This window comes from Mesocricetus auratus, unplaced genomic scaffold, assembly GCF_017639785.1.
Source record: "Mesocricetus auratus isolate SY011 unplaced genomic scaffold, BCM_Maur_2.0 Super-Scaffold_100707, whole genome shotgun sequence".
NCBI lineage: Eukaryota > Metazoa > Chordata > Mammalia > Rodentia > Cricetidae > Mesocricetus > Mesocricetus auratus.
In genome coordinates, this window is record NW_024429269.1 from 3,088,159 (window position 1) to 3,106,157 (window position 17,999).

The 17,999-nt window shown below is 43.7% G+C and overlaps 1 protein-coding gene across 5 annotated transcripts in view; it reads right to left on the reverse strand.

Annotated features, from left to right (window-relative positions):
* Fbxo16 (F-box protein 16) overlaps positions 1-17,999 on the reverse strand; it is a 54,890-nt gene that overhangs the window by 11,217 nt on the left and 25,674 nt on the right. For all 5 annotated transcript variants that reach the window (XM_040740666.1, XM_040740665.1, XM_021230217.2 and 2 more), the window contains 2 exons: positions 16,575-16,804; positions 10,873-10,975 (listed from right to left, as the gene is read on the reverse strand). In XM_040740666.1, the coding sequence (XP_040596600.1) occupies positions 10,873-10,975; positions 16,575-16,804 (333 nt within the window). The remainder of the gene's footprint in view (positions 1-10,872; positions 10,976-16,574; positions 16,805-17,999) is intronic.

A 17,999-nucleotide genomic window follows, 5' to 3' on the forward strand; every position in this document is an offset into this window, starting at 1 on the left:
AATTTTAGGAAGGTGACAGAACTCCTAATTTCAAGTGGTTCATTTGACCCTCGAGTACCTTAGGTCCAATCTGTTTCACTAACCCTCTTTCCTCCACAGGGCTTCTTCTGTAATGAGAGTCTCCAACTGGGCCTCTGAGGTTTCTCTCCCTTTCTTTAAAAATAGAACTTCTTTGCTGTTTGCACAGGCTACATTTCTGCACAATTTAATACTCAAAAGATGAGAAAGGACTCAATGAGATTCCCCCCATTCATCCCCTATGCTCCCTTTTACAAGGTCATCTGCTGCTTTATATCCTTCTAAAGATATTATGTGCATCCACAATGTTCACAATAAGTAAATTTATGTGCACATGTACACACAAAATACAAGTGTTGCCAATGGGAACACAAATGCACATATGTATACACCACACACATGTCAACACCAAAAACACAGGGTTAGATATTGATCCTCTCTTCTTTAAACATATTTTGTTTATTCTTTGATAAATTCATAATGCATATAATTTATTTCAATCATATTCACTCTCTATTGCCCTCCCTAACCCCCTGCTACTCCCTCTGAACCCTTTCTTCTCAGTAACTCCCCTCCTACTTTTAAATTTTAAGATTCATTTATTATGTATACATGTCTGCCTGCAGGCCAAAAGAGGGCTCCAGATCTCATTACAGATGGTTGTGAGCCATCATACGGTTACTGGGAATTGAACTCAGAACCTCTGAAAGATCAGCCAGTGCTCTTAACCGCTGAGCCATCTCTCTAACCTGTGGCTTTTAAATTGTTATTATTATAACTCTCTAATGAGTTTAATGAGTGTTTCCTGGAACACGGGGAACTCACCAGTGGCCACACCACTGAAGAAAAATGACTCTCCTGCCCCAAACACAACCATAAATGCCAACAGTTCCTTAGTTAGACTGGGACTTCACAAGCCCATCCCTAACTCATGATGGAATGTTGAATGGCCACGTTTTTTTTTTTTTTTTTTTTTTTTTTTTTTGGTTTTACGAGACAGGGTTTCTCTGTATTGTTTTGGAGGCTGTTGGTCCAGCCCGGCCTCGAACTCACAGAGATCAGCCTGCCTCTGCCTCCCGAGTGCTGGGATTAAAGGCGTGCGCCACCACCGCCCGGCGGAATGGCCACTTCTTGTTTGGGTCTTGTGCAACTAACCACAGCTGCTGTAAGTTTGAGCTTTCAACATGAAATCAGTGATCTTGGTCTACTTCCTAGGCATCTGGTACCTAGATCATCATTGCTGGATCTGCCTCACCATTTACTCTTCCCCCTGAGTTCTGACTTCCATTCAGGCCTCCCCTGAATGGTTCACTTGGAGACCCACAAGTTCTTCAGCCCTGCCACGTCTGCCTAGTTTCTAGCCTCAGGGAATGAATATCGGTACAATTACCTATCCCAGATACCTAATTATTTCTTCCTCCGTTGGGAGTTTTCCCCCCTCTAGCCTACGAGCCATCTATGGGCAATAACTGTGTCTTAACCTGGTTGTGTCCCTAATGCCTAGTCCAATGCCTGCAAAATACTTGCTGAATCAATGAGATCCATTCCAGTGTCTCCTTCCTTTTATTACAGGGCAATGGCTGCAGCAGGTGGACTCGGAAATAAGCACAGAAAACACTGGTGGTAGGCTGGGTGCAGGAAAAGTGGAGGACAGGACCCAGAGGCTGCTGAAGCTGAGAGACCCAAGGAACAGCAGTGCCCTAGGAAAGTGACGGGCAGGAAACAAACTGTATGAACGAGTCGGCACACAGACTTGTAGTTTTCATCCTGTGGCTGATTTCTTACGTGCAGCCACCTGGAAATGATGAGCCATATGAACAGCACCACTGGCTAAGCCCATGGACCAGTGAAGAGAGTTAGGTAAAGCACTTAGAGAGTATGGAGAACAAGGAAATACAGTGCTAAGAATTGTTCACAAGGTGTCCCTGTAGCTCTCCCAGAAAGCCAACGGCCATTGATGTACACACCTAGAACTAAACATTCATCTGTCCACTTAATCTTCCCAGTACTTCTGCAAAACGGAAAAAAAGATAAAGTGGCAGAGCCAAGCACAGGCATGTGCCTACAGCCCCAGCTACTTGGGAGGCTAAAGCAGGAAGATCATTTGAGTTCACTGGTTTGAGGCCAATGATGAGATTCTGTGTCAGAGGGATAGCGGGGACATGGCAAGTCTTCACTTTGTAGAAGACTTCACCCTTTTCGGTGTTTAGGAATTATATCCCTTACATGTTGCATTATGACTCCTAGTTCAGGGGTGATATATAATTCTGTGTCTAAATGTGGATTATTGAAAAGTATAAAAGCAGAAGGTTTTTGTGTGAGCATCAGTGGAGACAAAGCCTCACCCAGTGAGGAGTCCTCACTGAGAGGGAGTTCCTTCTGGGGGTAAAGGCTGAACTTCTCTCCCTGCTACTCTGTAAGGAAGACTGCTGTCCTGCCACTGTGGAGCCCAGAAAGCTGCTCAGGCCCATCTGGTCAGGACCCTACTTTGGTCTGCACCTAGGAGAGTTGTCCCCTTCCCTCCCCTCTTGTCCTAGGGAAACAGAAAGGATGTATTAGGGAGAAATCTTCAGCACCACCTGAAGATGCCTCAAGCATGGCTTTGTTCCTGGTTATCTTTAGGCAAAACTGTCAGCTGCATAGGAAGATGAGGCAATTTAGCCAGGGTTTTGAAATTTTAACTCAAGACTTCAAGTCTATGCCACTTGGCCATCCAAGTAGATGAAATAGCGCAGACATGTTGCAAAACATGCATGGGCCATATAACCCAGGCAGCGTGCTGACTCCTACTTCAAAAAAGCCACAGCTCAACTCACTGGCTTCCATGAGATTTTCAATAAAGCCCCAAATTACCAAATGCTACACACACAGACACAGAGACACATAGACAAGCTACATACACACAGACACACACAGAGACATACATAGAGACACACAAAGACATATATATATATGCATATACTCCCAGATACACACATATACACAGATGCACAAATACATATGTATACATACACAAATACGTAATATATATGCATACATATACAAATACACATTCACATAATACATATGCATGCACATATACACATGCACATACATGTGTACACAAATATACACACATGCATACACAAACTACATAAACACAGATGCACACACATATGCATTCCTCTCACTATCTACATTCATTTATAGTTTAAACACTATAGTAGCAGTGATTCAAACCTGTCATCATAGATATGCATATAACTAATAACATAATTCATAAGCAAAATTCACTTCTGGTAGGTCCTAAGTAGATTCTACTTTGTGCCAAATGTTTTGGTTTAAATAGCCATTTGGCATGTCTAAATGCTTGGTGACAGAGAAGTAGGAACTCCTTTTAGTGGGAAATGTCAAGATCATTCATCATATCTAGTATGCTGACAAATGAGGCGATGAGACAGAACGTACACTCAGCTCTCTTAGCATAGAGGAGAATGCAGGCCCTAGACAGGGATTCCCAGGCCTTTTAGGCATCCACACTGATAGCCAAAATTGGTGGTGGTGTATTCAGTATACTCTGTGGTCCAGTTTGGGAGGGTGGAGAGAAGCTCAAGCGTGCCAATGAGCCAGTGCAGAGGATGTACACAGACTATACATATATCTCCAAATACACAGTGGTGCAAAGGCCACATGGGCAAAGGAAACATGCCTTGCACTGGCCTTGATTGACCTCAAGGTTGACACCAAACTTCTGATTCTCCTCTCTCCATCACCTGAGTGTTGGGATTATAGATGTGACCACCAAGCTCAGCTTACATGGGCTGGGGATTAAAGCCAGGGCTTCGTGATTACTAGGCAAGTACATGACTGAGCACATCCCTGCCCACTTCAGAAGGCAGAGCAAAGAGGAAAGGAAGCTTGGGGAAGATGGGTATAGCCGAAACATTCCTGCCACTGTTTGGAGTCGCTGGCCACTGTCTTCTGGCTGCAGGGGCTGCTTTCTCCTCTAGTTCCTCCTTTGTCTGCTCCTCAGCAGCTGTCTCTCTCACCTGCTTTGTAGTCTCAGGTGTGATTCGGTCTTTAACTGCTGCTGCTAGTACAGTAATCATTATCTGCAATGCTTGGGAGCAGAAGTATTTGATTCTGGACTGTTTGCATATGGGCGATGAGATACCTTAGGGATGGGCTCCGAGTCTACAAAGGAAACTCATTGATGTGGTTTATACACCTCATACATGTGTCCTGAGGGCTAGTTTACGGGCTATTTTCCATGCACTTTAATTTTTTTACTGTGACCTGTGCTAGGAGGTTAGGTGTGGAATGTTCCCTGTTGTCGCTCAGAAAGTGTGATGTTTATAGTTGTCAACTTGACACAATCTGAAATCACCTGGAAAAGGAGTCTCAGCGAGAGACTACATCAGGTTGGCCTGTGGACATGTCCATGGGGGTCTGTCTGTATTGCCTTAATTGATGTGGAAAGACCCAGCCTGGAGAAACAAGCCCAGTGGGTGGCACTGCATCTGGGCTCTGACCTATATAAGTGTGGGGAGGTGCTGAGCACCAAGGAGTGTGCATTCATGCTTCCATTCTCTGTTCTTGATGGTGGATCTGACTAGCAGCTTCTAGTTTCCGCTTCGGCTTTACTGCAGTGATGGACTATCACCTGGAATTGTGAGCCAAATACACCGTTCCTCCCTTAAGGTGCTTAATGCCAGGGCACAGTACACAGCAAACAGAAACGAAATGAGGACACAGAGCATTTTAGATTTGAACTTTTCAAATTAGGTGTGTGCCACGCATATTACCATGACTGGCAACTACTGGCGGGCGCCTACCTTGAGCTAAGAACTACGTTAAATGCCTCACCTCCTCCCAACCCTCTTGCAGTCCTGTTAACTGTCTCCATTTTTCCAGACGAGGAAACAGTCCCAGGAGAGCTTAAATGCCCTGGGTTAAATTTCCAAGCTACTAAAACAGTGATATTAGGCACTGAGCTTAGGCTATCCGAGTCCTACCCTGTGTTCTTAGATAGCAAAGTAAACAGGAAAGATGGCGTGTGATAGGGGAGGAGCTCCTACTATACAGTAGGTGCTTGTGTTGGTTGTCAACTTGACAAAATTTAGACTCACTAGGACCTGGTCTCCGAATCTATCTGTGAGGGATTGTCTTAAGTTAATTAATGTGGGAAGATGCATCTAGACTATGGGTGGGGCTATTCCAGGCAAGGAATGCCGGACTGCATAAAACGGAGAGGGTAAGCTACAAGTGCTGGCATGCCTCACTCACTCATTGCTCTCTGCTCTGGACTGTGGCTGCAGCATGACCAGCTGTTTCAAGTTCCTGCTGCCTTCCTTTCCCCACAGTGATGAGCTATAACCCAAAATGGCCAGCTGAATAAACCTTTTCCCCAGTAAATTGCTTTTGCCCGAGTATTTTATTACACCAGAAAAAGAAACAAAGACAAAAATTGGTATCAAGATGCGTTTTTGCTGTTAAATAAACCTAACTGCATGACTCTTGGCTTTGGAACTGTTTTGTGGGAAGAATGTGGAAGACTCTGAAATTTTGGGCTAAAAAAACAAACAAACAAAAAAACAAAACAAAAAAATTGAATGCTGTGAGACCTGCCATGATGAACTGCAACCTGAAATTTGTAGTCAAATAAATCCATTCTTCCTTAATTGCCTTTGTGAGAGTATCACAACAATAATGAAAGAAACGAACACGGTTCTTAATTTACACCTCATATTTATGTGCTAACCACATTTTACAGATGGAGAAAATGAGGCTTAGAGAGACTAAGTAACTCACACACAGTCACACCATTTAGGAAGAGAACCCCCTTTCATCTCCATATATAGCCACATTCTTCCTACTTCTTTCCAAATGAAATCCCCAGATGCTTCCTTGGTGGAATGAAAGGATTTAAAAAATCTTTCCTGTGGAAACGGGTAGCTTTGCACATCCAAACCAAACAGATATTATTTTTTTAAAAAAACGGGGGAGAGTTTGCTGGAATTTGAAAGCAGTTATTGAAGACTGCCAGCAAGGAAACCACTTTAAATTCTCTTTTGCAATTTCTTCAGTCTTAGTGAATCGTATTTTCCACAGTTCAAAGAAAAAGATGAGAGAGTAAACAAGAATTATTGGCTTAAAACTTGGGTTCACAAACGGAATGGCTTACCTTTGGTATTCTATCTAATGTCACTTCAATCACAGTTGTGGCCTCCAGGAAAGGGGGAAGAGAAGCATGAACACGTTCAGTAGAAACCCAGGGGACCCTGTAGAGTCAGGATTCAGCCGGGAACGTTGTGTCAAACACCCACTCATCTTTGCCTACCCAGCATGAGGATCGAAAGCATACACCACCATTCTCGGCTCCCCCCACCCCATCTCTGTCCCGATGGGTTCTAGGGATCCAACTGAGGTCCTTATTCTTTCAAGACAAGTACCAAAGAATCATCTCTCTATCCCCTATCCTAGACTATTCTTTACAATGCTGTCATTCAAATTCCCATTTTATACACCAAAAACATAAACTCCAAGAGATTGACGGTTAGAGTTGAAACTGGACCCTAGATTCTCCCGTCCTTTCTTTCACACCATCCCAGAATCACTCTGGAGTTCATTTATGGCCCCCCCACTTGATTCAGCAAAATGAAAAGAGAATACTCAAAGAAACATTAAAAAAAAAAAAGTCAGGACACTGAGAGTAAAGTAATCCTGAAAAGAGGTGAAGTAATTGCCTTCTGGAGGCTGGAATTAGCCGCAGGTCTTATCTGCGGCAATTAGAGAGTATAAGCAGGTAATTAAAGGCTCAACAGCTTTCTGAAATCCCCAGGCCAGACAGGACCTGGAAATCAAGGACTGACTTCCAAGGAAGAGCCCAATGGAGACAAAAGTGTGTGTGTTTTATACTGGACCTGGTGGGAAGGAAAGATCAAAATGAGATGTCAGCTGGGGGCACAATTAGAGATGGCTCCGTGGTTAAGAGCACTGGCTGCTCTTCACAGAACCCAGGTTTGAGTCCTAGCCCCACATAGTTACCAACCACCAGTAACTCCAGTTCTAGAAGCTCTGACGCCCTCTTCTGGCCTCTGCGGACACTGCACAATGTGGAGCACAGACATACATGCAGGCAAAACACACACATATTAAAATAAGTAAAATCTCAAAAAAAATGTTTAAAGATGTCATCCATAGTCCTCTGAGTCCAATTCCAAGAAATCTGACGCCCACATCCTGGATCTTTTGTGTTGTCCCAAGAGGCTTTTATTTTCTTGGGCCTCAAGACTCCAAGATCCTATTTGTGTGTATAAAGCGAATAGAATTTACCATAGAGATGGAAGGAGGTTTGCACCTCAGCAGTAGCAAACATGCTTACTTGAAATGGGATGAGGGGTCACTCTTGTCCTGGCTCCTCATGACCCATCTCAACTTCCCTCTTTCTCCTCTCACCTTCCCACTACATCTCAACTTCCCTCTTTCTCCTCTCACCTTCCCACTCTCTGCCTCTTTCCTTCCTTCTTTCCCTTCTCTTCCCCAGACCGAAGTAACACACTAGATTCTTTCTTTGACTTCAAGCACTGTAGGCTTAGACTTCCCCTCCTCTACATCAAGGTATCTGCTAATACTGTGCCCCTGGTGCCCCATTCCTCTCCATGAACTCACCACACCTCCCTGCAAGGAGACAGCTCCCTCCTTCCCTAAATGGCCTTTGGAGGCCAGCTGTTAAGATGTGGAAAAAAAAATGGTGTGTGTGTGTGTTGATACCAGACTGGAAAATCTTTCAAGTTTAAAGAAGACAAGGGCATTGTGGTGTTTTGCTTTTCGACCCGTTCTGTTTGATATGGAATATTGTCACTACTGATAGTCAATATGGGGTTTTATTTCTTGCTATGTCTGAAAGTTCCCCAAGAAGTTTTGGAAATTTCAAAGCATCCCCAAACATATCTAAGCTTGATTACCATCTTCTAACAGATGTTCACACCATAAAGTGGTTAGGGAATCGGCTACGCATCAGGCAGCCCCTGGGGATCTCATGTAGAAGTGAGAAGAGAGAAAGCCAACTCACACCGGTTAAGCAGGAACTGGGCGAGCTCACAGCACTCCATGTGCAAATTAGAAGCTGATGCCCTAGGGATGTTTCCCTTAAAAAAAACGGAGCCCCATCTCAGCTTGCTCTGAGGAGTGACAGGCAGCAGAGAAGCTGCAGCCAGGACCCTGCAGGAGGCCTATGGAATATTCCTTGTGCTCTTTCAAGCCTCTTCACTTCCTTCTTCCCCAGACCTTCCCATTCCACACTTTACCTTCTCCAACTCCCACCCGCCCCTCTCCCACAGGATAGGAACAACTCATTTTCAATTATTGTCGTCTCAGATAGTCCTCTGGTGAGGTGAGGGAGGTATCACACTTTCAACTGTTTAGTTAGCACCAGCTCCTCCCCCCACACCCTTTTCCTCTCCCCCCATAAACCCCTTGGAAGGATCCTAGAACTTTCTATCGAAGTCACTCATTAGGATCATTTGGGGTGTGTTCACATGTTCCCTCCTATGGAGGGAGGGGTAATGATTTTAGTACCACTGCTTCCCCTTTCCAGGCTCCCCCCAGCATCTCTTCACTGCCACAAGAGCCCGCATCAGCAGCGTGGCTTTTTCCTTCCCAGGCCTGTGACCTATAGTGAGTGCAAACTGCCACTCTGTGGAGAGGGGTCCTGAACCACTACTTTGCAGCACCAACAGCCAGGTTTGTCACAGGTCAGCATATTGCAGGCATGAGTCAAAGACCACACCATAGTTCTGGCCAGAGGTCAATTATACTCTTTATCAAAACTACCAAATGTATGTAGTAATTATAATTAGTATACTTACAAAACCAAAACAGGCAGATATAATAACCATGTGCTTAGTAATAGCTAATTGTTCTCTATCATTAATTCATCTGGATTTCCCCTTTGATCCTAATTAGCACAACTTCTTCATGGTTTATTATTTATTTATTTACCTATGCTTTTGAGGCGGTGTCTTACCTTGGTCTAGCCTGGAACTTGTACTGATCCTTCTCATGCCTCAACCTCCCCAGTACTGAGATTACAGGGTGTGTCACCACACCTAACCCACTTTTTAATGTCTTCATTTTGTTTGTTTGTTTGGTTTTTTTGGGGGGGGGCACAGGGTTTCACACAGCTCAGGGTGGCCTTGAACTTTCTATGTAGCTAAGGGTAACCTTGAAGTTCTGATCCTCCTGCCTCCACCTCCCCAGTATTGGGATCACAGGTGTGAGCCAGCATGACTAGGTTGTGCCATGCTGAGGATTGAACCTAGGACTTCATGCATACTAAGTAAGCAGCCCACCAGTTGAGTTACATCTCCATCTTTCCATTTTTGAATTCTAATGAATACTTTAAGAATCTCTGCTAGTGTTTGATAGATGGTTACTATAAAAAGCCACAGGTTTTTGTGATTTTTAAGCAGGGGAAACATTCAATTGCATTGATAATTTCTCAGCATACATTTCTTCAGATTTATATTGTCCCCCACACACACTTTCTGTCCTCCCTGTCTCCTCCCTCTGTCTCTATTTCTTTGGTATTTTGAGTCCAGTCTCAGACTCACAGCTGTCCTCCTGCCTCAGCTTCCTGAGTGTTGGAATTCAGGAGTGGGCCACTACATCTGGTTCAGATTCTGTTTTGGCTTCTTTCCTCCTTCTTGCTTAGTGGGATGGAAACCAGGCAGAATGTCTCATGATGGCCTATGCAATGGGGCCCATAACATTATCTATCTATCTATCTATCTATCTATCTATCTATCTATCTATCTATCTGTCTATCTATCATCTGTCTATCTATCTATCTATCTGTCTATCATCTGTTTATCTATCTATCTATATATGTATATATATATCTATCCATCCATCCATCCATCCATCCATCCATCCATCCATCCATCCACCTACCTATCTATTCAATCAACAGATTCATGGAGAGCTGTATGGCTTTGGTTCAGGTTTCACAGGCTGCACATGTCTGCAAGGAGCCTCTCCAGTGCAGTAGAACTGATCTTTAGCACACAGGCAGGTCTATTTTAAGAAGCTTATCTCTCACTCTCTTGTGTGTGTGTGTGTGTGTGTTTTTAATATAACACTTGAAAATGCATTTCGGCAGAAAGTAACAGATTTTCAAGCTGAGCTGTGGAAGAGATTTACTCCCGAGTGGGTGCAGATTATCCCGACAATTGATATCCATTCTCTATTAATTTTCCTGGAGTGTGTCCTCAGCCTTGCTTTCAGTTCTCATTACGTTACATGCACTTTTAATTCCAACCGAATTCCTTCCCACTTTGCTCCAAAACCTCTCATAATGTGATAAAAAGGGATCCCCTGTGGTCCAAATCACAATTTGGGGAAGTCTGCTACAAATTAATCGTGTTCCCTAGTCACAATTACTGACATTATTATGTTGCCAATTAACTGATTTTTAACTGGAGACAGAAAAAATTCTTAATTCAGTTTGGTTTATTTATTTTTTGAGTCACTTTATTCATTTATTTATTTATTTAACCCAGGCTGGCTTTGAGCTTGCTGTGTAGCTGAAGATGACCAGGAACTTGAATTCCTTCGGCCTCTATCTCCCAAGAGCTGAGATTACAGGCATGTACCACTGTGAGATTTTTGCTGTGCCGGGGATGGGAGCCAGGACTTTCCACATGCTGCCAATCGCTCTAGCAACTGAGCTAAGCTACATCTCTAGCCCCAGAGACCGGGGTTTAAACAACCACTTGATGATCATGATTTAGCAAACAAATCCAATTTCACAAATAGGATTAGGGACCAGGGTAATTTCCACCAGTGAAGGGGAGAGTGTTCCAGCAGACTTACCAGTGACTGTGCTTTCCTGAGCCTGGCTCTGTCCTCAAGCTTGTTTTTCTTATCTCTCACCTGCCGCTTCAAGTCTGGGGTCACTTCCTTTCTTTTTCTTCTTCTGCAAAATCACAAAGTGATGGGAAAATTATAACTGGTCATTTGAAGTCTTCAGCAGTTAACATAGCTATTTTTTTCACCCCATTTTTGATGACCTTTGTTTGATTGAAAGGCTGCCTGCACTCCATTGGAAATAAGTCAAATGTCTGTCTATAGAGAGCCAGTTTAATCAGTCCTGGCACAGGAACACAAAGGAGAGCTCTGAGCTGTGAAAACGAAGGCAGGCTATTTCTATACACAACGGTATGGTGAGCCTCAGGATACAATGACACATGAAAAAGAAAACCAGTTAAAGAGAGGTGAATAGACTGTATGCTGCCATTTATCTCAGAAGGAGACATCTAAAAACATAACAGTCTGCTGTCTGCCGGTACTTTTTTCCCCTTAATATATGTTTTTATTTAAATTAGAAACATGAATGCTTCACATGTCAGTCCCAGCTCCCTCTCCCACCCCTCCTTCCTTGTCCCTCCACGAACCCCCCAGCCCCCCACCCCATCCCCACATCATTCCCCAGGGAGGGTGAGGCCCTCCTTGGGGGGGATCTCCAAAGTCTGTCATTTCACCCAGGGCAGGACCTAGGCCCTTCCCCATGTGTCCAGGCTGAGAGAGCATCCCTCCATGTGGAGTGGGCTCCCAAAGTTCATTCATACACCATGGTAAACACTGATCTACTACCCAAGGCCCCATCGATTTCTGTGGCCTCCTCACTGGCACTACATTCATGGAGTCTGGATCAGTCCCATGTTGGCCTCTCAGCCATCAGTCTGGGATTCAAGAGCTCCCCCTTATCTGGCTAGCTGTCTTTGTGGGTTTCACCATCGTGGTCTTGACCCCTTTGCTCATCACTCCTCCATCTCTGTCACTAGGTTCAAGGAGTTCAGTTCAGTGTTTAGTTGTGGGTATCTGTCTCTACTTCCATCAGTCACTGGATGAAGATTCCCTACATGCCATCCTAGAACCTGCCAGTACTTTTAAAAACATTTTTATTTCCCATGTATGTGGTTTGCCTACATGCCTGTAGAGGCCAGAAGAGGGTGTCAGATCCCCTGAAACTAGAGCTACATGCAGTTATGAGCTTCCATGTGGGGAGCTGGGAACTAAACTCAGGGCCTGTGCAAGAACAATAGCCCCTGTACTTTCTATTTGTTAAATTTTATTATTACTTTTGTTTGTACTGTTTAGTTATTATTTTATTATTGTTGAGGCAGGATCTTACTATGTAACCTCACTGACTGCTCCTGAAACTTGTTATATAGACCAGGCTAACCCAACACTCCTGCTGAGCATTCTGCCTCTGCCTCCTAAGCGTTGGGATCACAGGCATGCGCCACCATATCCGACTCTTCAAACTTTTTAAAGTGGAAGAATGATACAAAAGTTTGAAAGGCAATTATCCATAGGTAGGGTGCCCCAGAAACATTAGGAATCCCCCAGAAACATTATGGAGACATGGGAGCGAGAGTTAGACTCCCACAAACATAACCTTATTTTGTATACTTGACTTTTGGAACCAACTAACATGTTCTTCAGAATATAAGCTAAGATGAAAGTGAGGAAATAACAAAAAGCGAAATGAAACAAATTTGATTTTGTTCATAAAGTTGGTGGCACAGCCACAGTTTTTTCTTGTGCTTTTAACACCATTATTTAGCTGAATTCTTTCCTTCCTTCCTTCCTTCCTTCCTTCCTTCCTTCCTTCCTTCCTTCCTTCCTTCCTTCCTCCCTCCCTCCCTCCCTTCCTTCCTTTCTTTCTTTTTAGACATGGTCAATTTATATAGTCCTGGCTAGCCTGGAACTGGAACTCATTATGTAGACCACCTGACTTCAAACTCACAGAGTTTGCCTCTGCCCCTCTCCCCCTTCCCCCTGCCCCTCTGCTCCTTCTGCCCCTCTGCCTCCCAAGTGTTGGGATTAAAGGAAAGTTTAGCCTGCTGTCTACTTTGTTCATAGAGTTGCATTAGAAAACAATGGTTTTTGTGTGTGGAATATCAGACCATGCCATCAGAGCTGAGCCATGGAGCTTATGTCCTGCAGAGCCTAAACTATCTCCCTTCTGGCCCCTTCTAGAATAAGTTTGCCTGAAATAGTGAATCTAGGTAATATGCTTCCATGGTTACCAACAACACAGTAGGAAGCAGAAATGGAGGTGTGTGTATTTGTCCATATAGTCTAGTGTTTATCCATATGGTCTAGTGCTTCTTATTCTGACTATCAGTGTGGCCAGGGACAGAGGACAGGGGACATGAGAAGACACGGATGGTTGGGCACTCCACAGAGTCCAGAATGTGAGGAGCGTGTCAAATGGCCTGATTTCTACAATTGCAAGTTGGGGGTAGCGGGAGAAGAAGGCAGAAGGAGAGCAGGAGCGGAAGGAACTTCAGAAGAGGAGGATGTGGAGCAGAGGGTTAACCTGCAATTCAGGGCAGAAACGAACACATGGACAAAATGCAACAGGCATTTCAGACCTTATCTGGAACCTGATCAAACAAAGCATTCGTTACAAAGTCAAACGTCTGTGTGACATTCAAGGCACCCTGAACACTGATGACCCTTAATCGTATTAAGGAGTTAGCGTGTTAGATGAGGATGGTGTCCGATTATGATTTCTATAAAGGGTTCTTACTTTTTGAGAATAGAGATAGTCGGGTGTAGTGGCGCAGTACTTGGGAGCAGAGGCAGGTGGATCTCTGTGAGCTCAAGACCAGCCTGGTTTACAAATCGAGTTCCAGGACAGTCAGGGTTGTTGCACAGAGAAACCCTGCCTGGAAAAACCAAAAACCAAAAGAAAAAAAAAAAAGAAGGAAGGGAGGAGGAAAGAAGGAAGAAAGAAAACAGAAGTATATGAGATATGAAATAAGTCATATATGAAATAATATAACATTTATTTAAAGCCGGGCGTTGGTGGCACACGCCTTTAATCCCAGCATTTGGGAGGCAGAGGCAGGTAGATCTCTGTGAGTTCGAGGCCAGCCTGGTCTACAGAGCGAGTTCCAGGACAGCCTCCAAAACAATACAGAGAAACCCTGTCTCGAAAAACCAAAAAAAAAAAAAAACCCCCAAAAAACCATTTATTTAAAAAACTATTTAGGGTATCCAGAAATGGTAATGAAGACATGGTGATCCAGACATAGGAGGATTGAGGCAGGAGGGTTGGGAATTTGAAGCTAGCTTGGGCTTCCTAGTGAGATCCTGGCTAAATCATTAGTATCATCATATAGGGGAGGGGCAGAGTAGATATGGAATAAGTGACTCCAGATCAGCTATGGGTTAAAAACTGTAACAACTGATGATAGCCATGAAAGGCTAATTTTGATTATCTATCTATCAATCTATCTAGTTTGAATATTTGTCATAAAAGGCTTTTAATTTTAAAAGAATGTGTCTGCCCAAATATTACTTGGCACTTCATTTTCAAGAGGTCTTCCAAGTTTTAATTGAGGAGTTTCAAATAGACAGAAGAGCTAGAAGGCTAAGGCAGCAATCCCAGCCTTAAGTAGATACTGATAGCATTTGATTGTTCTTGGCTTCATTGATCCCTCCACATATAAAAAAATATATATATATATGGTTGGGTTTCGTGATGATGGTTGTTTGATTAGTTGCAAAAATGATACATCCCTCCTAATACTTCAACACTCATGTCCTAAGACAAGACCCTTGTCTATCCAGTCACGCTAGTACCATTATGTCTTAGGAAACACACATTATCTACTATCATTTAATACATGGTCCATATTAAAATTTATGCAGTTGTTCCAAGAATGACTTCCGTCCTTTCTTTTTTCCCTCCTTCTCTGCCTCCTTCACCTTCTTCCTCCCTCTGTCCCTTCCTCTTTCCCCCCTCTCTCCCTTCTGTCCTTTTTTCTTGTTTTTTCAAGGCAAAGTTTCTCTGAGTAACAGCCCTGGCTGTCCTGGAACCTGCTCTATAGACCAGGCTGGCCTCAACTCAAAGAGATCTGCCAGCCTCTGCCTCCCAAGTACCGGAATTAAAGGTGAGCAGCACCACATCTGACTTTAACGCACGGATTTTTTTTAAAAGCTAGAATCCCAGAAAATTTAGCACATACCTGCAATTCTGTGCATGCCCCCAGAAGAGCTACATACTGTGAAGCCTGACTGCCCAGATTCATCCCCATTCATCCTATTTCAGGTCAGGACTAGAAGGCAACTTCCAGACAATGTTTAATCCTAAAACAGGCTTAAATTGGCTTTGTCAGTCTGACTTTGCCGCATCATCCAGCTTAGCCACATGTAGGAAAAATTAATAGCATCACATTACATTTTGATGGAGAGCACTAATACACAGGAATTCCAAATGTACAGGAAAGCCAGGCATGGTGGCACACACTGACAATTCCAGCATCCAGGGTTCTGAGGCAGGAGGAATGCAGGTTGAAGGCAAGCCTTAGCTACAAAAGGAGACTCTATCTCCACAAACAAACCAACCTCCAAAAGGCAGGGAAGTTGAGAGATTAGCAGCAGAGTGATGAACCACATAGCCTCCATCTCATTTCAATAACTGGTAATATTTTACTATATATAACTTAACTTTCTACTTCATTATAATACACTTTTGGTCTGAGGTTTTTTGTGGAGGGGGGCAGGATATCTCTATGTAGCCCAGGCTGGCCTTAAATGTGCCGTCTTCCTACCTCAGCCTCCTCAGTGCTGAGTGCAGATGTGTACCACCAGTATTTCAGCTGCCACTTTTCTTTTGAGACAGGATCTCATTACTTAGCTCAGGCTGCCTCAACTTGGTCTGATCTTTTTTTACAAGTCCATGCCTACTTAGCTTGGTAGGGAAAAGTCAGTGACTGTCTTATTACCTCGTGCTCTGCATGGCCGGGGGCGGGGGGGGGGCATCATAGTTTGCCCCTCCCTCCTTTCATTTGCTCACTCACTAGAAAGAAAGGAAGTATAAAAAGGAAAGAAATCTAGGATGAACCACATGATGCTGGCTTGGAATTAATATTAAAATAAGGTAGCTGGTGATTATCAGTTAAGGTCTCTTCCTGTTTTCTCACAGGACCCGAGTTTAGTTCCCAGGATCCACACTGAACAGCGCACAAACAAACGACCTGGAACTCCAGTTCAAAGATCTTCTAGCCTCCACAGGCACCCCTTCTAACACACACACACACACACACACACACACACACACACACACACACACACACAACACACACAACACATACATACAAAAATAATTAAATAAAAATTTTAAATGATGGGCTGACCTGATGGCTCAGTGGGTAGCAGTCCTTGGTATACATGCCTAATGATCTGAGTTTGATCCCCTGAACCCAAGGTGGAAGGAAAGAATCGACTCCTAAATTGCCCTCTGACCTCCACACATGTGTGCAGTGGCATGCGCACACAGTAATTAAGGAGGGTGCGCTGCTAAGTCGTTACAGCTTTCAGAAGCAAACAGATGACAATGAAGAGGGCAGACTTGTTAAGAATGTTTAGTCCACACGGACCTACTGAAAAGCTTCTGTAAGCCACAGTGAGTTCTGGGATCACCTTTCTTCATGTCCTCAAGTGTCAATAGATTATTTTGAACAACAAAAAGGCTGAGAGGGTATGGAGCTTCTCACCCTTGCCAGAAGTGTTCAGGGTCACAGTTGTCTAGATAATTAAAGCGGATGATGTCAGTGGGATGCTTATCCGACGATCTCCACGGTGGAAGCTCTTTCTCCCCTGGGTTATTCTTCCTTCTTAAGGAGGAGGAAGACCGCAAAGCTAAGGAAGAGGACTGTTTTTCCTCTAGAGAACTTCCGGGAATGGGCTGAACATCAGCAACTATGAATCCATCCTTTGGAGGCGTCTAGAGGAAGAAAATGTATTATTTCTACTCTGAGGGTACCAGAACACCACCACCCACCACCAATAGACAAAGAACACAAACATCTTGACTACCCTGCTCCTCGCCCTCCTCATCCTCATCTTCACATATCCATAACAATGACGATGAGGATGGCAGCAGCCACTGTCCCATGAGTACTTGGATGTGCATAGCAGTTTCTTTGCATTTTATTATTCCATCTTCATAGTAATTTATTTATTATTTATTTATACTGGGCCTTATATAGCCCAAGCTCACGTCAAACTCCTGTACAACCCAAGATGATCTTGAACTCTTTATCCTCCTGCCTCCCCCTCCTGAATGCTAAGGTTACAGGTCTATTACACCAGGTTTATATAGCACTGGGGACTCAATTTAGGACTTTCTGACCAACATGCAAACAGTCTACCTTGTTTGGTGTTCAAAGACAGTGTCTCAGTCTGCGACCCAGGCTGGCTTTGAGTTTACTGCAATCCTTCTTCCCCAACCTCAGAAGTGCTGGGATTATAGGTGTGAGCACCACTCCCAACTTTCACAGTAAAGAGAGCTCATCATTGCTCCTATTTTACAGAGGCAGACTCTGAAGCTAGAAAAACCTATCTAATTGGCCCATAAGACATAAGTAGAATTTCAATTTGAATACAGAATTAAAGTCCAAGTCTTTGTGTATGTCAAGCCTTTTCATCCTATCCTGTAGCTCTTACCATCATCTAGATTATCACACTTAATAGAAGTTAATATATTCATGAAAAGGATGCACCTCTTCACACATACACACAAAGTGCCCTACCCTTAATGAACTAACAGACAGACACGTTCAAGTTGCACAGGGGCAGACTGTAGCTGTGTCAATTATCCAAAGTCAAGCCACTCCCTAAGAATAATTCTATTTAATTTCCAAAATTAGACGTCCATCTTTTGTTTTCAACACGGGTTTAGCCCAAGGGAAATGGTACTGGTATGTTGGGAAGCCATTAAGAGCTCAATTTTTGTTCATTAAGAGATTAGAGAGGCTTTGTTTGGTAAATTGACTTGCTTCAATTGTGAGTAAAAAAATCAAGAATCTCCCCAGTTAGGACTGGGGTGTAACTCTCTGCTAGGGTTTCATATTCCATACCCAGCTCAACCACCAAAAATAAAGAAGGAAGGAAGAAAAGGAAGAAGGAAGGAGGGAGAG